At 50.5% G+C, this 20,991-nt stretch overlaps 1 protein-coding gene across 1 annotated transcript in view; it reads right to left on the bottom strand.

Moving 5' to 3' along the window:
• Myo18b (myosin XVIIIB) overlaps nucleotides 1–20,991 on the bottom strand; it is a 167,641-nt gene that overhangs the window by 50,645 nt on the left and 96,005 nt on the right. The window contains exons 27-34 of the mRNA XM_036171676.1: nucleotides 16,233–16,352; nucleotides 15,365–15,473; nucleotides 11,616–11,740; nucleotides 9,964–10,118; nucleotides 6,374–6,497; nucleotides 5,286–5,486; nucleotides 3,052–3,162; nucleotides 411–515 (exon numbers count right to left, since the gene is read on the bottom strand). Of these exons, the coding sequence (XP_036027569.1) occupies nucleotides 411–515; nucleotides 3,052–3,162; nucleotides 5,286–5,486; nucleotides 6,374–6,497; nucleotides 9,964–10,118; nucleotides 11,616–11,740; nucleotides 15,365–15,473; nucleotides 16,233–16,352 (1,050 nt within the window). The remainder of the gene's footprint in view (nucleotides 1–410; nucleotides 516–3,051; nucleotides 3,163–5,285; nucleotides 5,487–6,373; nucleotides 6,498–9,963; nucleotides 10,119–11,615; nucleotides 11,741–15,364; nucleotides 15,474–16,232; nucleotides 16,353–20,991) is intronic.

Raw genomic sequence — 20,991 nt, 5'->3', positions numbered from 1 at the left:
CAGAAGATACATCTCCTGGTCTGACTACTTTCCTAGAAAAGTGGTGTCCCTACAAGGTCAGCTGTAGGCATGGTGGCCATCCATAGCTACCCTGTTAGTGCAAGCACTGTTCACCGCTCACTCCCAGTAGCCACTGAAGGTCACATGGCTTCATCTGCCCATCCCAACTGAGGCCACTCTCTTTACTCCTTTGTGTGTTCTAAGAACTCTGCTGGTCACCAGCTCTGGAGACTTTTGATGAGCCAGTGAGCGTGGGCAGAAAGGATGGATGGAGGAGAATGTGCTTTGGGGACACAGGGGAGAACAAGGGAGCTCTCCCTGTCTCTGGCCTTCTCGTGCACCTGTCCACCTCATAAAACCAAGAGGTGGGTTTTGAATTCCCTCGAATGTCCCCATTGTGTGCGCCTTACCTGGTCACACAGGGTTCCAATCAAGCCTTCCAAATCACGCTTCTCATGGAGAGCCACCTGCTTTTCCTCATATTCCTGCTCCAACTGCATCTCCAGCTGACGGAGCTGTGGGCATATGGAACAGAGGTGAGCACCCTTGAATGAGCCCTGGGCAGAGTCCTAGCCAGGGTCCTGGGAGGAGGGGACATGGAGCCTGTGGCCATACTCACTGCCTAGTGAATGAGAAGGGTAAGTGCAAGAAAGCATAGGAACCTAAAAGCTTGGGACTTGGGCAGGAACAGGGAGAGCTGGCCAGATTAGGGGACCCCATACCCTACACTGTGAAGTGTGTAGTCAAGGGGACTTGCTTGAATATTTTCTAGTGTTAGCATGCTCTGTGAGTGTGTGTGTGTGTGGGGGGGTATACATGTGTGTACAGGTACATGTTGACCTGTGTGTGCACATGTGAAGGTCAGAATTTAATGTTTGGTATTTTTTTGTAATCATTCCATTCTCTACATTATACTTTTCAGACATGGTCTCTCACTGAATCTTGGGTCTGCCCATTGACTAGACTGACTGGGCTTGTGTCTGTGCCCCAGGGCTGGAGTCAAGGAGGCTCCACTCATACTCAGCTTCGTCCAATGGGTGGGGAAGATCTGAACTCAGGTCCTCATGCATGTCCAGCACACACTTTACCCACTGAGCCATCTCCTCTCCCCCATCACTCTGAACGCTTAAGGCTATGTAGCACATGGCAGCCAGCCTGCTAAGATACACATCTGTCTCCCTGACTTTCTATTATGACAAGGCTAAAAAGTACAGCAGCCCCAGTACACACAAGGGTATCTGGTGTTGCGGACTGTGTGAGTTCCCTCTAATCTCTAATGGGATGGGGTTTAGAAGAAGCCGTTTGGTAGGGTTGGGGTCAGAGGAGGCCATGAGGGTGGCACCCCCCAACAGGATCAGAAAATCCAAATCAACCTCTCTTCCCCTTCTCCTTCTCGCCCCTTGACTCCCACATAAGGATACAATGAGAGGTGACCATCTAGAAGATGGCCTTCACCAGAACCTCCTGTGCCAGCACTTTGTCCTTAGACAACCCCCGGGTCCCAGATCAGTGCTTAGTGAACACCCTCATGGGAGCCCCAGGCTACACCGTTTTCCTCCAACATCCCCAACTGAGACATCTGACTGATAACACTTCATTTGCAGCTCATTCAGATTTCTCAGCTATGACCCGACAATCAGGGCTTCCCTTACTTGAATACCCAGCGGAAGCGGGCCGGCTCTCCATGAGTCTTGCTCACAGGTGCGGCTCCAAACCCCTTCATCCTCTACTTGTGCTGGGAGCCCTCTGTGGTCCATGTCCCAGACCAGCAACCAGGCACTCCTGAGAGGAGCTAGTGTCCTTCTGCCACCAAACACCCACAGCATCCCCTGGGGTCACTAACTGTTTCCTGTGGTGGCGAGAGACACTGAGGAGGGCTGCCAGGCAAAGGGAAGCCATTATCAGTGTCTGTCATGAGGAGAGAAAAGTTTCCATCCGCTCTCAACGATCTGTCCATGAAAAGCCGAGATAGACATGAAGTCAGTCTGGGTCAGCAAGATGGCTCAGCAGGTAGAGACGTTGACACCTGAGTTCAACCCCAGGACCCACATGGAGAGAGTACTGGCTCTCATGTCATGTGTTGTCCTGTGACTTCCACACATGTGCCATAGCATGCATGTCTACACACACACACACACACACACACACACACACACACACACACACACACACACACATACACACACACATACACACACACATACACACACACATACACATACACACACACATACACATACACACACACACACACACACACACACACACACACACACACACACACACAATGTAAGTTTAAAAGACCCGTAAGAAATGTTACCATGCTCCTGTCTGCTTTTAAAAAATAAGAGTGAAAAGTTATGCAGAAAAATACGGCCCCCCATCATAAAATCTGTATCAAGCACATCCTGGGGAAGTGTGGTCCCCAAGTGTGACGAAGGAGGGGGGAGGAGGGAAATGGCGCTCAAACTCCCCTAACCACAGGCCCTGCTGAAGGAAGGAAATGAAAATGGACGAAATGTCCAGCAATGGGGACACAGAGTAGGAGAGGACACTGACGGCCAGCTGCGGTTAAAATGTAAAGGCTGACATGCACCGATGAGTGCCGAGTGGGTGGAGACAGGGCAGCCGCCTTCAGGGAAAGGCTGTCTCTGTCCGTCATCATGTGTGTGCACTGGGGATGGTGAAGGAGATGATGGGCTGACTTGGACAGCAGAGACCCCGGTTCTCAGGTGCAGGATGCTGAGGACCATGAGCAAAAATGTGGGTCGAATGGAGGGACACAGGGCAGGCCCACTGGAGAATCCCAAACGCTGCTCCCTACGCCCACAGCTTCTCTACCCCCAGCCTGTCATGTGGCAGCGGTTGTGTTGTGCTTGAAATTCTAAAAGTTTCTGTGATTGTGCTTTATGACGTTGGGCCCCAGACCCTTGAATTCCCCCGGGGAACAAAGGTCTCTGTTAGTCATAGAATGAGCATGCTGGCACGTCCCAGGGCCCAGCATCCTCCCCAGTGGGACCTCGGGGCACACGGTACCCGCAGCTCACGCACCCGCTTCTGGCAGGACTGTCGTACATCCTCCATCTCCTCCTCCTGGTCCTCTCGGTCCTTCTGATGCATCTGCTTCATCCTTTCAATCTCCAACTCAAACCGCTGGCGAAGCTGGGGCAGCAAGACAGGATAGAGCAGGAAGGTCCACATGTGCATCCCCAGCCCCCCACACCACCCTCGGCACCCCTGTCCCCAGCCCCCCACACCATCCTTGGCCTTCCTCTCTAATATGTGCCTCAGAGTGAAGTCACCTCCCTCCTACCCTGAAATGGCAAAAGAAGCAGGCGAACACCCAGCACGGCCTCTGCCCTCCCTGTGGTGACACTTGTCCATCACCTTCTCCCACTGGGTTTAGATCAGCCTCAGAATCCTTTGTGATACTCTCCGAGGGACCTAAAGTTCTTCTGTTGTACAGGTTTGCAACTGTGGTCTCTAATGTGGAGACACAGGCAGGAAACAGAAGAGCAAGAATCTGGACTCCTAAACTATTGGGGACATGAAGATGCTAACGGACAATGTGGACAGAGCCCCTGGCACAGCCTGATTAAATTAGCCAAGATCGAAGCTCCTTCCCCCAACCTCACACATTGACGGGGGTACGGGAAGATGATCCCAGCCTAGGGGTGGTGTGAGGAAATATAATATTTCTTTTTCATTTTTTCCAGCCTCTTGGGCACTCCTGACATCTGCAATACCATTTATGTCAAGCTTATATGAGTTAACATAAAACTCCCAGGGAAAAGTGCCTTATTGAGATCAATAAATATCTGCCTGGCCTCTGTGGGGAATGTGTGCTGTGCAAGGGTCCAGGGCTACTGCAGCATCCATCCGGCCTCTCTTCCCCTCCCATTTAAGGTTGGGGAGCTGGAAGGGTGTGCCATCTCCACCCTTAAGGTCACAGTTCCTGTTTCTGCTTGTAACCCTCAGTAGTGTTGGAAAGAATCTTCAAGAAATGATAACGGGGATTTTCACAAACACCTGCTAGCTCGCAGTGCTCACAGACACCCCCTGGGGCCGTCACATGGTGCTCCACCAGCCTCGGCAGTCCCACCTGTGTGGACGATGCGGATCATCATCAATTAGACCTGGGGCTTGAGGATCAGCAAGGTTCCCGTCAAAGAAGGGAACCATCTAGAAACCCCAGGGCTTGCCTGAGATTCTGTGGACAATGAGATGACTCAGGAGCTCATCTGAGTAGCTACTCTTTGGGTGTCACATGACTCTGTGGCCTCTGGGTTTTGCAGGAGCAGTCTACCTTGCCTGGAACCCTTGTTCAGCCAATCCTGACTGAGCTTTCAGCTTTTACTTTCTCCAGTGAGACTGTCTCCCTCTGCCCTTCCCAAGACTGGATCAACATGCTCAAGGTGCATTTGATCCCAGCAGGACTCTGAGCTTTGGGGAGGCAGAGAGCACCAGATTCCAGATTTGCTCCTCCATCTGTAGGCTATCTGATGCAGAGGAGGTATTTAATAAAATAACCAGCTAAGGAAGGCTCGCTGGACACTCATGAGCCTCCAAGAGCCTCCAGACCCTGACCCTTCACTTCTCACACCTATGTCTCCCACCCATGAGGCTGAGCAAGACACAAGGGATGATACCCTGGATTCAGTGGGAATGCATAGAGTCCATCTGCTCTAGCCACTCATGTCATCCATTACAACAACCCTCCAAGGGAAATTTAGAGCTAGGCACTGGAACTTCCCTCCCCTTGAAAAACTGGGTGGCTTTTACACCAGGGACAGAAAAACACATGTTCCCTCACTCCCTGTATCTCTCTGAAAACCAGGAATTCTAGCGCCGACACTACTGTATAAGGACGTGGGTTTTGTGTATCACTGTCCCCATCTCCCCTCAGTGTCCATTTTTGGATGGTGGATTACTTGGAGGGTGGGTGGGAACAGGGTCTGGTATTGTATACCACACTGACTTCAAACTCTCTATGTAGCCCAGGCTGGCTTGGAATTATTCATGATGGTCCTTCTGCCTCAGTCTCCAAGAGTGTGGGGACAAGTGTTAGCCACCACACTAGCTCTTAGCATCTACTTTAACATGTGCTTTTCTGGCTCACATCACTGTATTTAGATTTTTTTTTCTGTTGCTACACATGTTTCTCCTAACTGCCTCAAGCACCATGGCTCGGCATGTACCTACAAACCAGATGTTTTCCTGAGGACATTCTGTGGGAGGACCCAGCCCAGGGCAGAGCATCCCCCAGACAGGAAGGGTCTCTTTACCTGCTCCAGCTGCTTAATGGTGTTTTCCTGCTGGCTGTGAACCTTCTCTTGCTCAAGGGCGTTGGACTCCAGCTCCCAGACCCTCTCTTTCAGGCTGGCCACACCTTGTTCCCCGACAGAGGCACAGCCCAGCAGCTCCTGCTTCTGGCCCTGTAACTTTTCCACTTCCTGCTTCAGCTTTGAGGCTTCCTGCTCCTTTTGCTACAAGGAAAGGGGCCGAGGGATGGGGTCACACGGCCACAGTCCTCTCCAGGGAGGATTCCACCCTCTGCATACAAGCCTAGCTCTATCGCAGGCTCAGCACTGTTAGATGGGGGTCTCCCCATGTAGCGCAGGCTGACTTCAACCTCAGGATCCTCCTGCCCTGGTTTCCCCAGTGCTGAGATGACAAGCTTGTACGACCACTTGGATCCCCACTTTGCCCTCCTCCATCTCTTGGTTCCTCACAGTGTCCCTGGGGACACCAGCATGGCTGTGCTTTGAGAAGGCTCTGAGGGACACCAGTGGATGGAGGAAGAGGGGCTTTCCTGCAGTTGGATCTCTTTGCATGTATGGGAAGTGTTCATCTTGCTGAAAAAGGAAGCCAGGCACCGTGTTAACCCTCAAGGAGGCAGAGGACCCAGAAGTGACCCGTCCAATAAGGAAGCTGGGTCCCAGAGAAAAGTCTGCAGGGTCTCTCCTGAAGAGGATGCATGGCTGGCTAGAGTGCACAGGTCATCTGAGTGGTCCAAAGGAGCCACTGAAGGATAAGGAGCAGCTGATATCACAAACTCCCTCTGTATCAGAGACTGCTTGCAGCCGGCCATGGCTCCTGAACCAGGTCATGAGTGACTCCATTTTATTTTCTGCTGAGCCCCTGGGACCTCCCGGGGAGCACTGAGACCCTGTGCCTATGGCTGGAGCACAGTGCTGTGGGGGATTATCTGTCTGACAACCTTTGTGGGCATCATGAGGACATGCTGGGAACAGTGGTGCCAGCTGTCTGGTGGACCATGGCACCCACTCAGGGCTCTCTTCCACTGTCCGCTGCAGCAGGTGCATGCTGGGGATTCTAGAGAGTCCGGGCAGCCATGAGGCCCCCTGTTTACCTCCAGCTGCTGCTGTAGCTGGCCCAGCTCCCAGCGCACGCCGCTGCTCTCCTGGTTCACTTTCTCCCTGAGGGTCTTCTCGAACATCAGCTCCCCCAGTGCCTGGGCCAACTGCAAGTCAAACCTGCTCAAGGCAGAAAGGATACATCAGGGGACTGTGGGAGGGGAAACTGAGGCAGGGTCAGGTGTGAACAGAGCTATGAGTGTGCTGAGAAGCGTGAGATGAGAAGGGGGGGATGAATGGGGTTTTCTTGTGTGTGTGTGTGTGTGTGTGTGTGTGTGTGTGTGTGTGTGTGTGTGGTGACCTGGAATATCATGGAGGGAGTTTCAGGTTTCTAGAGGATTTCCATCCAAATACTGATAAAAACATAGAGACAAAAATTTAAAGTATATTCAAATATAGAGTAAATTAAATAATACATGTTTATAACAAAGAAGATGGATATTAGAAAGAAGAGGGAGAGAGGAGAGACAAAGAAGGAGAAACGGAGAGGAGAGGTAGGGAGAGAGAGAGAGAGAGAGAGAGAGAGAGAGAAATACATAGGAGAGAGAAGGAGAAAGGGAGAGAGGAGAGATAGGAAAGAGAGAGAAAGAGTGAGAGATAGGAGAGAGAAAGAGAGAGAAGCTAACCCACCCTGTTGGACACCCCTTCCCTCTCCAGGCCGGGTTTGCATGTAAGTGTCCCTGACCAGTGTGTAGACGCCCATGGCGCGATTTTCTGTTCCATGACACAGGGGACAGCATGGGCTGCAGATGGTATACCAGGCCCTCACAAGCCACCTGTCCCTTAGGTGTGCCCTAGCAGCAGCAAACAGGAGGTGGTCTGCAGATCACCAGAGGAAGGAAGGACCTCCTGCCCCTCCGCAAAGGTGACCCCCATGGGGCTGCCTTCCTGGCCCTTCACACTGACTCATTGGTCCCGGCTTTCCACCTCATCAGCAGCGGTGAGCACCCCTCCAGAGAGCTTTGCCAGGCCACAGTGAGGAGTGACTGAACCACACACAGGAAGCCCTGCTGCTCCAACAATCCTGGATTGTGGCCATTTGGTGACAAGAAGGACTCCCTGTATAAGATCCTCACACCAGATGTCATTCATAGCCCCTGGCTCCCAAGAAAGCCAATCGGAGCTCTCTTTAGAAAACCCTCCTGCTGGGGCAGCCCAGAAGCTTTCTGATTGGCTGTCGGTGACATCATTTCGTAGGCTCTGTCTGCTGCCCCTGAATCTAGAGGATGGTGGTGATCAGGTGGTTCCAATGTCCCGGGTCTTGGGCTGGGCTCTCTGCAGTCTTTAAGACAACATGGCAAGTGGGTCATGGGGGATTACAGAAGGATGAGGAGCAGCCAAGTGAAGAAGAAACAGAGGTTTGAAGAGATATGGTGGTTGAGCCCCAAATCCCACAGTGGCAGAAGTGAGCTTGAGCCCAGCTGCCCCAGCCTCACAGCCAATCTACCTGTCCATGCCCTGGGGCAGGTGAGGCAAGACAGTAGAGGACAGAGAGTGACCAGTGTTCCGGAGGAGTTCTTGTCTTAACACAACACCTGATGGCAAAGAAAGGCTCCAATAGACCCCAAGGTCTAGAACACACACACACACACACACACACACACACACACACACACACACACACACACCACGGGCCTGCTCAGACCCCAATCTCTGGCAGTGCACGGTTAGTAGCCTGATACATGGCTCACTCCAGAGCTCTATCAGCTCGTGGAATGGAGCTTTATGACCCATGCAGGGGTTATCCATGGCAACAAGGCTCCAGCACCAGATGGAACCATTCTGGACCACTTGAATGCAGGAGCCAAGATGGGATGGAAAATCCTAAATGTGTGGAACTGTGAATGATGGAGGCATCCGGGCCTGAAGTTGAGACAATCCTGGAGAGACACACAGGAATGCCTCTGGCTTCTGGAACATTCTATCACTAGAGGTATTCAGTCAAAATGTTCACTGAACCGAGACTTCAGCCGCCCTACGGGCTCCCTATAAAGTGCTCATCTACCTGCGTGCCCCATCTGTGTTCGCAGCAAATAAACCTCAAAACCCACTTCCAAGACAAAGCTGATAGTGGACCTCATAGGCAGGCTATGTTTCAGAGAAACAGAAAGGCCAAGATGAGAGATGAGGCCCTTTCCAGGGCACATCATGCAAGTCCCCGAGGTGAGGGAATCCATAAGCCAAGTGCCCCAAGCCAGTGCCTCTCTGTCAGAGAGATGACATCCTCAGGAGCAGCAGAAATCCCAGAAGAGGACCAAGAAGCTGACAACTAGGAGAAACCCGGGAGGTATCGGTGTGTTTGGTGCTCAGCTTATAATTGCAGCCTGTCAGGGCCATTCTCCAGTGGCCTATGGCAGTCTCGGAGGCCTCGAAGATACCAGTAATTCGTGGCTCAGAGAGGTGCTCGTCATTGGACAAGGTCAGGTAGCAAGTGGTTGATATGAAGTGGGGCCGTTTTCCCTATGGAAGAGCGAGGGCTTGCTCATGTACCCAGGTGGGCGTGGACTCGCCCGTGTGCCCAGGTGGGCATGGAAAAGAGAAGAGAACAAAGGATCAGTGAGGAGAGGCCAGCCTTCCTTTGGGGAGTGTGTCGATGCTGTGCAGAAGGTCATTTCGGGATGAAGATGCCACCACCCCAGGGAGCTCCAGATAAATGCAAGCAGGAGGCAAGCGTGGAGCCGGGTGTGGGGGCTCACACTTCAGTCCCAGCACTGTGGAGGTGGGTCTCTGAGTTAGAGGCCAGCCTGGTCTACTGAGCAATTTCCAAGGAGAGGGGTGGGGGAAGGGAAGATAAGGAGGAGGGAGAGAGAGAGCAAGCAGAGAGTTCAGAATCCACCATACCACCTATAGTATGTGACCCTGCCTGCAGCCTCGTGGAAACCACGCTACTCAGTAAAGCCAAGGCCAGCTCGTGTGGGACACATGTCAGCATTTCATCACGAGTGTTCTCATGGCATGAGGCAGCATTCCATCTACTCGAAGCTTAGGGACTCACTACTGTGGGGGCAGGCCCTCCTGAACCCTTTTACCCTCACCAGGAGAGAGTCCCAGACCAGACATGGCCAAGCTCAAGGATGGAGAGCCGCTGGAGGGTGTGGGTCTTGGTACCAGCCCTGGCTCCTCTATTGCCTAACCACGCCAGCGTTTGCACAGGAAAGAGCGTGTCGTAGAGTTATCTGCACTAGCGAGAGACCTCACACCAATCTACAGTTGGGCATCTGGGGCCCAGAGGCATTGAATGCCCAGCTCAAACACCCACAGCTAGAAAGAGAAACAGACATGAATTGGTATGGTCTCCTGAGAGGCACAGAAAGGCACGGAATCTCGCCCATCACACTAGCTCACCCTCACTCTCCACAACAAACCCTTTGATGAAAAGAGATGCTGGAGCCCAGAGAGGGTAAGTAATTTCCCCAAGGTCACAGAGTCATCGGGAAGAAGGCAGGTGGGGTGACAGTTCCTGGCTGGAGTCTTGAGACCCCAGCATCTCAGGGATGCTGGACAGAAGTGGGGTGGCTTTGGAAGAGCACCCAAAGACCTCAGTGTACCCCTACACCGTGTGGCCCTCCCTGGGGACATGACTCACTTCTTCTGCCTCTTCTCCAGCTCATGGTTCCTGCTCTGCTGGTTCTCCAGCAGCACCCGTGTGTCGTCCAGGTCCCACGTGAGGTGGTGGCACTTCCTCTTCAGTTGGTGGGCCATCTTCTTGGCCTCTTCGTAAGTGCTCTGCAGCTCCCCGAGCTGTGGAAAGAAGGGAGTCAGAGCCTCATGGGCACCTCCATCTCCAAGATCAGTGTCACGTAAGGCAATGGATGCTGGGAGAGAGAGGACCTCGGAGGAGTTCCTGCTAGCTCCGGGAAGCTGCTTCCCAGAACTCCACTTTGCTGGGAGGACACATAGGATGAGTCCTTCAGACCCTCGGTGATCTCTCTGCTTTGCCTCGGCCAACCTCCTGCTCCTCACCTGGAATTCACTTTGCCCTGCCCTGCCCTGATTTGACACTTTGACCAGCGGGTGATTGATGGATCTGTCATCCTGAGAGACTTCTGAGGATTAGCTACAGAGTCACCAAGAGGGCACTCCCAGCCAGTCTGAGCAGGCACCCTCCAGGCAGCCCCACACAGGAGCAGGCACCGCAGGGTCCCTGGTGCAGGCTGAAGCCCACAGCTTACTTGGGGCCTTGAACAAACAGGAGAGGAGCCGCCTGCATCTTCCAAGAACGCGCAGCTCCCCCCACGGTGTCCTAGTTTAGATCTGGGGAGGAGTGGGACTCGGCACACAGGCTTTGAAGACGTGGCCTCATTAAAAGGCTGCTTTAAATAAGCAAAACTCTGAGTTAATGAGGCCTGTAATTCTAAATTCAGTATTCGAAGGCAAATGGGATGTTTTCTTATGTTCCGCTGCTCGGAGAAGGTCGCAGGTTTATGACTTTTTAATGTCGTGTGAATATCCCCCTTCCTTGGGGAAAGTGACCCGGCTTTGTAATTTGTTGTTACAGACCCAGGCTGCCTCCTTCTTTGTCGCTCTGTGTGTGGACGCCCAGGATGCCTCTTAAGTGTCACACCGTTGTATCCATCTTGGTAGCAACTGTTAAAACCTCCACCAGCAACATCGGAGGGGGGGGCGCTCACCCCACCTCTCTTCCACAGTGATCATCCCTCAACCCCCTCCGTAGGCTATCACAGTTTATTTTTCTCTCACTTCAAAAATATAGTAGCAGGACCAGCCAATAGAAACTTCTGCCCTGTGGCTCTTACGGTGAATGGGAGAGACCAAGAAATAGATTCCTCTACACAGCAAGGGTGTAGCTGAGACTCAGGGAGCATGGCCAAGGGATTCCCACCTTAGGCTGTGTTAGCCGAGGCTTTGGAGGGAGTGGTGTTTGAGGTCTTAAGCTAAGATGAGGATATGTAGACAGAAGAAAAGCTCCATCCTCCGAGCCGCTGTATCATATGCAAAGGCCCTGGGCTGAGGAAGAAGTGGGCATTTGGGGAGGAGGAGATCAGGGTGGCTCTGGGATGGGCTCTTGAGGCTCAGATCTTCCAAATTCATCCTCCTAACAATTTGGAAGGGATTATCTTATCCTTCCCTCAGAACACACACCCTGGATCCCACAAGGACAGCATTTATTCCAATAGTAGAGCTCAGGACCGGACAACACCGTGGCCTCTCACCACGGAGGGGAGAAGGAACCAGCTCCCAGGGCCTCAGGGGACCTGACCCTCCACTTTCTCTCACCTTCTGCTCTAGCTCTGCCCGGGCCTTCATCTCTGAGTCCAGTCTCTCCTCACACTGCTGAAGGCGCTTGCGGAGGAGGTCATTCTCCAGCTGAGCACAGTCCAGGCGCATCTGCCACTCCTCCACTGTGTCACAGGGTCGAAGGCTGGTGAGTGAGGCGGCAGATGTGGGCTTCCCCTCACACCTTAGCCCTCTGCTTGCCACTTCACAATACTCGTGACCCCCTGAGCCTCAGCCTTGGCTTCAGGGTAAGAATTGAAGTCCAAGTTAAAGAAAAGGCCAAAGCTCCCTCCAGGCAGCCCGCCCTGGCCACATCCAGCTGTCTAGAGTGTTGACTTCACAGCTGTAAAGTCAGGTCCCTTGCAGTCCGCAAGGTGCCCAGATGTTTCTCCATAATCTGTAAGGCAGGGAGCTCTCTAGTCATTAGTGTTTCCCCAACATCATGTAGAAGTTTTTCAGACAGAGGGAAGGGCCACTTTCCAGCTGCCAATGACCCAGCAGAATCAAGGGGCAACAAGAGCCATGCTCCTGGCCACAGGCTGGGTGGCAGACTGTTAACATTGATCTCGGGTTGTGTTACTAGACAAATGAATGGGTAATCATTCAATAAACTTGGATACAAGGAGCCCTAAGAGATGTTATATATACTAAATCCTTTGATTTGGTTAAAAACAATCATGCATTGGTTGAATTGAAAAATGTTTGGCTGAATTAAGGGTTATAATATCTTATCATTTGATAATCAAACAAGAGAATAATGGTCCTTGAGTTAATGGAGCTGGGGAAACATCCTTAAGAAGTAGTCAGTTCACTTCTTTATTGTCTATGTACCTTTCCATCCATCTCCATCCATCCATCTACCATCCATTAGTTCATCCATCCATCACTCATCCATCCTCCATCCACTGGCTCATCCATTTACCTACCCATCCATCAGTCCACACATCCATCTATCAGTCCATCTCTCCATCCATGGAACTCTCATTCCATGCACTGCTGTTCACCAGGACAGATAACTGCATTAATGACAAGTCATTTCTCCTCAGCTTCTAGTATAATTCAATGGGAGTGAGAAACATGTTCAGAGAGAGCCACAAACTAGTCTTCTCCAGGGAAAACTATGAGAATCTAGAGTCATCTCCATTAGGACTATCCCAGGACATCTATGATGCTGAGCAAACGGTAAGTGCAAAAGAGTGTTCGAAAGGAAGGGAGAGAACTAACAGAACTGTTGTGGGGAATGCGTGAGATGAGCCCTGGAGAGTTTATACGGTGCCTGGCACACAGTAGGTACTCAGCTAAGGACAGGTACTTAGCCGAGGTGTCTAACCATCAGTGAACCTGAGTCACCCTGTGGGACTGAGCATCCCTGTCCCCGAGTGAGAGCTTGCATTCATCAGCAAGCTCCGAGGTCAAGTCTGTGATCTGAGGAAGAGAAACCACAAGGGCCGCTGACTCTCCTTTCCTCTCCACACTGCACACAGCACAGGGCCATAGATAGATAGACAGACAGACAGACAGATAGATAGATAGACAGATAGACAGACAGTTAGATAGACAGACAGACAGATAGATAGATAGATAGATAGATAGACAGACAGTTAGATAGATAGATAGACAGACAGACAGACAGACAGACAGATAGATAGATATATAGATAGATAGATAGATAGATAGACAGATAGATAGACAGACAGACAGATAGACAGACAGATAGACAGATGATAGAGATAGATGGATGGATAGATAGATAGATAGATAGATAGATAGATAGATAGATAGATAGATAGACAGATAGACAGACAGACAGATAGACAGACAGACAGACAGACAGACAGATAGATAGATAGATAGATAGATAGATAGATAGACAGACAGACAGACAGACAGATAGATAGATGATAGATAGATAGATAGATAGATAGATAGATAGATGTAGATAGATAGATAGATAGATAGATAGATGTAGATAGATAGATGTAGATAGAGACATAAATAGTAGATGAAGAAATAGATGGCTGGGTAGATGGTAAGATGACAGAGTAATTCATGTACGGTTGATGAGCAGGTGTAATGGTGGAAGCTAGGGTAGATGGATAAGTGGAAGCATAGACAATGGATTGATGGGTAGGTAGGTAGATGGATGGGTCAGTGAGCAAGTTGATGAATGAGTGAATAAGTTAATCAGTTTGTACAACAATGCTCTGAATTATCCATTCACCTATTTCCTGTCTTTCTGTCATCTGTATCCACAGATATGGCTAGTTTTCTGAGGAAAAAAAAAAACACAACTGAAATTCTTCTGTAGCCCCCAGTGTCCAGCCTAGTGCTGGATGTGTATTATAAAAGACTCACTCCAAGTATTTAGGCAGGCATAAAGAAAGCCATGCTTTTTTTATGATGCACAGAGGCGGCGAGAAAGTACCGCAGTGGTGGGTGAAAGTGTTTTATTGCCTATTTCAGCCTTCCTGTATTTTAGAAATTTCATGTAAAGAGTGTGTGTGACTTTCATAAGGAAAAGCAGATTATCTGTGGCCTGGCTTCCCAGACTGCACATCCAGAGCTGAGTGTCTGCTTTGTGTCATGACTGATGTGCCTATGAGCTAAGTGTGTCTCCCACATCACCAGCCCCCTGATCACTGCAGAAGAAACACACATCTGAGAAGGCTCATCCAGACATATCTTGGATGGATGAAGCCTGTTCTGGGATGCCTCTGGGGAGGCAGTGCTACCCCACACAGTTGGCTCTCTACCAACAGGTCCCTCACTCCTGTAAAAGTAGAGTCCCTGGGCAGTGACACAACTGAGGTACAGCAGAAAGGCCTGGTGTCACCTGCCTTTCACTGTGTAGTGACTCCGAGAGTCAGTCAACTTCCTGGTGTGTAAACTGTGTTGATGTGAGAACATGTAGGGATGCTGTCCCTCATGGTGATAAGGAATCTGATGTCTATGCAGCACTCTACTCCATATGGTCCAGCGCTCCCCAGTCATCGTCTGGGACCATCTGCACTTGAAGATCGGGCATCTAAGACTCAGTGAAGGCTTTGAATGACATGGTGCAGCTTCTTGGGCTCCACCCAGCGTCATCTTCACAGAAATGTGCACTTAAGATATAGGAATAGAAGGCTGTCTAACAAATAGACACCATCTCTTCTTGAGTGTATGTGTGTGCGCCTGTATGGGGGTGTTTGTGCATGTGTGCTTATGTAAGCATGGAGGCCAGAGGTCAACCTTAAGTCTCAGCCCAGATACCATCCACCTTGTTTTGGTGAAACAGGGGTCTCTCAATATCCTTGTGATTCATAAATCAGGCAAGGTTGGTGGCCAGCCAGCCCTAGAGAGTCTCTTGTCTCTGCCTCCCCAAAGTTAGGATTACAGGCCTGTACCATTGCACCTGGCTTTTTTTTTTTTTTTTTTTTTTTGAGTATTAGGGGTCATTCCTGAAGCTGGCAAGCAAGCACTTTACCAAATGAGCTGCCTTTCCAGCTCTTCCCTGCCTTTGAACATGGACCTTCACCCATATGACACCTCTCTCAGTGATTAGTCTCCACTGTAAATTTGGTCAGATGGCAAGACAGCCTTTACATCAGACTGTAAGTTGCCTAAGAGCAAAGCTGTGCCTATTGACCTTGGCAGATGTGGTATCCATGGGACGTAAGTGCTCAGTGCATATGCAATGTACAAACAAACTGAGTGAAAAAGGTGTTTCACCTGCCAGCAACCAACCCCGAGGGTACCCAGCTGCTCACCACCTCCTGTGTGCTTCTCTTCAAGGTTGACCAGTTGGCTCTTCTGCTGTGCCTCCTCCAGCTGCTTCTGTACTTCCCCCAATGCCTCCTGCACTTGCTGGTACTTAGCCTGGAAGAAAGGAGTGGTGATGGCCAAGGTTTGGAAATGATAGAGTCTATACTCCTGACCCTCTGTTCAAGCATTGGGAAACTAGTCCTCCACATGGGACTGTGAAAGGTCAGACCTAATAGAGGTCCTCACATCACTAGGGCCATGGAAGTAATTATAGTGGTTCTTGTGAGACCCTCACATTAGTTCTTACAGAGGGCTATTATAAAAGGAGGGAGCCTGGAGCCTCCCCGTCTCAAGCTCTCTGTTTGGTTCAGTGATCTTTCCCCTCCTGCCATCATGCCAGCTGCCTTCAGCTTTTACCAAAGACTGAGCTAATGAGGCTAGCCCAAGACCTTCAGCCTCCAGAACCATGAGCTAGTTTGCTTTATAAAGAAACCCACTTAGAGATATTTTTGTTGTAGTAATGAAAATGGACTAAACTGGACAAGACCTATAATTTTACATGTGACCATCCAAAGCCATGGCTTGGTCACCCATTACACATTCACTCCTGAGATGAGAATGGTGTCCCCTGCTATTTTCCCACCCAAGTGTCCTCCAAGGTCATGGATCTGTTACATGTATGATACCTCCATTGCTAAGGTCACTACCCACAGCACCTCTCAGGCCTTGCCTTAGGAAGACCCAACTGTCCCCAGGAGCCAGGACACAGAAGTCAGTTAGCCTGTGTATCTCAGGCTAACTGGTCCTGGAGAAGTCCCAGGAACCAGGATGTCCTAGTTCTAGCCACTCCACCAGATCCCTGTGAGCTCTCACCTTGAGCTCCTGGACCTCTCGGAGTGCCTGCAGCCGCCCTGCCCGTTCACTCTCCAGTGCCTGGCAGGCCACGTCACCTTTGAAGCGTTCATCAGCAAGTTCTGAGGTCAAGTCTGTGATCTGAGGAAGAGAAACCACAAGGGCCGCTGACTCTCCTTTCCTCTCCACTCCGTACACAGCACAGGACCATGCCGGGACAAACCACTCCTGGGGAGAAGAGAGGCGATCCTTCTCCATAAACAAAAGGCTAAGAGCTCAGGCTTCAGGCTGTAACTGTTCATGGTGTGGAGCACACTTCTCTGGTTCTCAGTGTTCTCCACTTCGAAAGGAAGGGAGAGAACTAAGAGAACTGTTGTGGGGAATGCGTGAGATAAGCCCTGGAGAGTTTATACGGTGCCTGGCACACAGTAGGTACTCAGCTAAGGACAGGTACTTAGCAGAGGTGTCTAACCATCAGTGAACCTGAGTCACCCTATGGGACTGAGCATCGCTGTCCCAGAGTGAAACACAGACACAGTTGGATGCTCCATGCAGAGCGCTCAATGGCTCTCTGTGGGCTGTGTACCGGCCCTCTGCCTTCCTGGTCTGCCTTCCTGGTGCACCTGACCTGTAATCTGTCCTAAGCGATTACATGGACCTGTTAAGAAGGGGACAGGGGCCGGGCAGTGGTGGCGCACACCTTTAATCTCAGCATTCAGGAGGCAGAGCCAGGCCGATCTCTGTGAGTTCGAGGCCAACCTGGGCTACCAAGTGAGTTCCAGGAAAAAGGTGCAAAGCTACTCAGAGAAACCCTGTCTTGAAAAAAAAAAAAAAAAAAAAAGAAGGGACAGGGAATTAACAGGACATGTGAGCTAGGTGTTTCTGAAGGAGTTGATAAAGGTGCCTTGCTTTCTCCTAAGCTGACAGCTAGACACAGGCACCAGCACTGTAGGAAAGGAAATAAAGTGGAGACGTGGTCTCTCTCAATCCATGCTGCTTTCTTCTCGGCTGTTTGAAAGACACCAGAAAGCATGGGACTGTGAATTAAGTGTGTATGTGTGTGTGTGTGTGTGTGTGTGTGTGTGTGTGTGTGTGTGTGCACAGATATACTGTCCCAGTGACTGTATTGTGAATGTATCCTGTGTGTGTGTGTATGTGTGTACATGACATGGTCTCATGTAGCCCAGGCCAACCTTTAACTCTAGGTAGCTAAGGATGACGTTGAACTCCTCATCCTTCTGGGATTATAGGTGTGGCCCATATATATGCCCTGCTGAGAATGGAACCTAGGGCTCCATTGTGTATTTTTAACTACAAGTATAATATATATATATATATATATATATATATATATATATATATATATATATATATATATATATATCAGGTACAGGGTCAAGTCTAAGAACATGTTGGCTTCCTTGGTCAATCTTCCAACCAGGGTCTTGATCATGGGAGTGGTATACATGCCAAGAAAGGTGGGGTCTTCTGTCCCTTGGCACTCGGACTTTGGGTAAAATAGACACATTATCTCATATATGTAATGAAATACGGTTGCATCCATTCATCTCATTTCCCCCTCAATGTGCCTCCTATTTCTCAATACATCCCCCTCCCAACTTTCTTTATTCTAACCCACTAAGCCCAGTTAGTGCTGCCCACACGTGTGTGGGTGTGGGCCATCGATGGGAGCTCCAGAGATGTCCATAAAGGGTGACTCTCCCTTTCTCTCATTTTTTTTCACAGGAGCCCCAGTTGCCTTGAGATGCACATCTGTATTGTGGATTTATTTTTAATGCTTTTGGAATCAGAAAAGAAAACATTACCATGAATGAAAGTTCTGGGAGGAGCCCTGCCTCCCACAGAACTCTGCCAGGCTGACGGGCTGCTTATAACATCAGTCGCTGGGGAAGTTGGAGTGGTGCAAGTCCGGAGTCTCATCCTCGATTTGTCTTGGGCTATCCTTAGCCTGTCTGATAGTAATTCCTTGTTCTTTGATTGACCTAACATTCTGTGACCATCAGATGGAACCTTTTGCACTGTATTAACTTAGCACACCCCCTGGCTTCCCAGTCACAGGCTAAGGATGTTCCAGCAACTGTGACCTGTGACCTTGTTTTCCATAAGCTACAACCGATGTTTTCACCAACATCTTGAGAACTGTTGATTCATGGTTTCTTGGTTCCGCTACTAGAACACTTCATAGAATGGTCACCACGTTGGAACATGGAATCATGGGTAGCCTAGATCTGTTCCCAGAACGTGGTCACTCATATTTAACTCCAGAACAAGTGACCTCTGAGGTGAGAGCTGTGTTGTCGGGAAAACAGTCATGCTACAGAGATCGAGACCACTGCACAGTCTCTGGGCTGCCTTCTTTCCCTCTCCAGCCTGTCCTTGCCCTACTGTGGCCTGAACCACAGAAGCAGAGACGGCCAGAGAGTGAGACATGGGGAAAAACTCCAAGATCACAGAGCAAGCAAGCAGCAGAGCTGAGATTTGAACTCACATCTCTCTGATGCAACCAGCATCGTGGCTACAGAAGTGGGGCTTCCAGGGGCTTCTGGGTGGGTAGCCTCCGAGAGGGGGCTCTTCTGTGCTTCCTCAATCTGCTGGCTTTAAATCATACACCTGAGAAGCCTTGCACACTTTGGAGGTGGTTAAAGTGCAATCTCAACACCAGGGTCCCCAAGGCGCAGCCAGGAAGCTGAGCTCAGGCGTAGAGGACAGAATCAGAGTGGCCCCAGTGTCCCCCTCCCCCTAACCCTGGCCTCCCTTTGCTTTGGGCAAGTTAGACTTGCTTGTGGCCTTGCAAACATTTCATGAGGCTGGGACAGTGATCGGTACAATCTGGGAACATCCAGGGCCACGCTCCTAACCACCTCCCAAGGGAATCTGCCTTGATCCCAAGCAGGGGCCCAGCAATGGCTCGCTCAGACAATTAGCGTGAAATTTAATTTGTGCTAATCGGCCTGAACATGGGGAGCACAAAATTAATATAATGCATTAATTTTGAGTCTCATGGAACCCACAGTCTGGAGCCCGAAGGACAGTCAATTCTTTCAGCTACAGGAGACTACAGGATGCTCTCACATGGCCAAGTCCACACAAACCTTCCCCTTTCCTTTTTCCCTCCCCTCCTTTTCATCCCTTCCCTCTCTTCCCCTCCCCCCTCCTTCCCTTGAAGCATGGGTAGAGGCCCTGTCTATGGAGGGGAGGAGGAAACCCCACCCTCAGAATTTTGAAAACCAATTTAAGGATGGGTGATCTGGCTTGCAGACATAGCAGATTTTTACAGATGTCACAGGCCAGTTGACAGGAAATTGCTTTGACAACCCTCCCCAGATCCACCGGGTGCTGGAATCAGCAGAAATGCCCTTTCTACTTAGGGACAATGGCCTCCGAGGACAAGCTGGGCAGCAGGGGACAGGAATGGCTACTCATTTCTATAGAGTCTAAGTGAAAGGAACTGGCCGGGCCTGGTGGCACAGGCTGGTTACCCTGGTGACCCAGAGGCTGAGGCAGAAGAACAACCTGTTTAAGACCAGTGTGAAACAGCAAGACATTGTCTGCAAAAGAGGGTGGGGTTGCAGCTCCGTGATGGGGTGCTCACAGAGTACGTGCGAGTCCTAGATCAATCCCCAGTATTGAGAAAAAAAAAAAAAAAACAAAAAAAAACTGGCACAGTGTACAGCCCAGGACAGATACTAAAAACAGAACACAGCTGGGAGTTATGTTTATCATGACCCGTGGATCCTACAGGCGTTATGTGCACACCTACTGTGTGTCAGGCCCTATACTGAGGACACACAGGGTAATTAGAGAAAGTAACTACTGGGGACCCATATATCTTAGGCTACCCATGCCTTCAGCTCCGACTTTCAAAGATTCTCAAACCTGGGAAGAGCTCTGGGGAGGTGAATGGAAAGAAGAGGGGTCTCAGATACAGGGTCAGCCACTGGGGATTCGGCTAGTGTTCTGCAGAGGGCAAGTGATTGACAGCAAGCAAGTGTGTGTGTGTGTGTGTGTGTGTGTGTGTGTGTGTGTGTGTGTGTGTGTGCAGGCACACGTGTGGAAACAGAGGACAACCCTAGGTCTTTGTTGTTTTTCTCTTTGTTGGTTTTTGCTGTGGACACCAGGCTACCTGACCAGGCTACCCATGACCTTACACGGGTTCAGAGACTCAAACTCAGGTCGGCATGCTTGGTGGCAACCATCTCCCTGGCTCTTAATTACATGTTTCAGCACAGCCAACAGACAGGATTTAAATGTCCCCAACACAAAGACAGCCCCAGTGTCAGCAATGTTGAGTGTGTGTTCACTCTGCTTTGACGTGCATGCTGCATATGTGTATTGACATGCCCCACTCGTCCCCATCAACGGAACAATTATGACACAGTGTGTTGGAATTTCTACCGTGGGAGCCATTGCTCACCAGAGACAGACCGACCTGGTGCAGATCAAAGATGTGGACCTCAGCTGCCCTTGCTGGGCTGTGGCCAAAGACCCTGTGTTGACCTCTGACCCAACTGCTGAAAGAGAGAATGAGTCTGCAGGCCCAGCGTGGCCCCACTGCAATGTCATGCAGCCCAGGTGCCGAGTGTCACAGAGATGAACTGGTGGCTCTGGTCTGCTGTCCCTGTCCTCTTAGCTGCCCTGGTCATCAGGCAGTTCTAGAACAAACATCCAGCACAGTGGCTGTTCCAACGCTCAGTAACCTGCACAGATGGCCCCACCAGGCACACCATCACTGCTCAACAACAGTATTCAACCAAGTGAT

Source organism: Onychomys torridus, chromosome 22, assembly GCF_903995425.1.
Source record: "Onychomys torridus chromosome 22, mOncTor1.1, whole genome shotgun sequence".
Taxonomy (NCBI): domain Eukaryota; kingdom Metazoa; phylum Chordata; class Mammalia; order Rodentia; family Cricetidae; genus Onychomys; species Onychomys torridus.
This window is presented reverse-complemented; position numbering and strand designations above follow the sequence as displayed.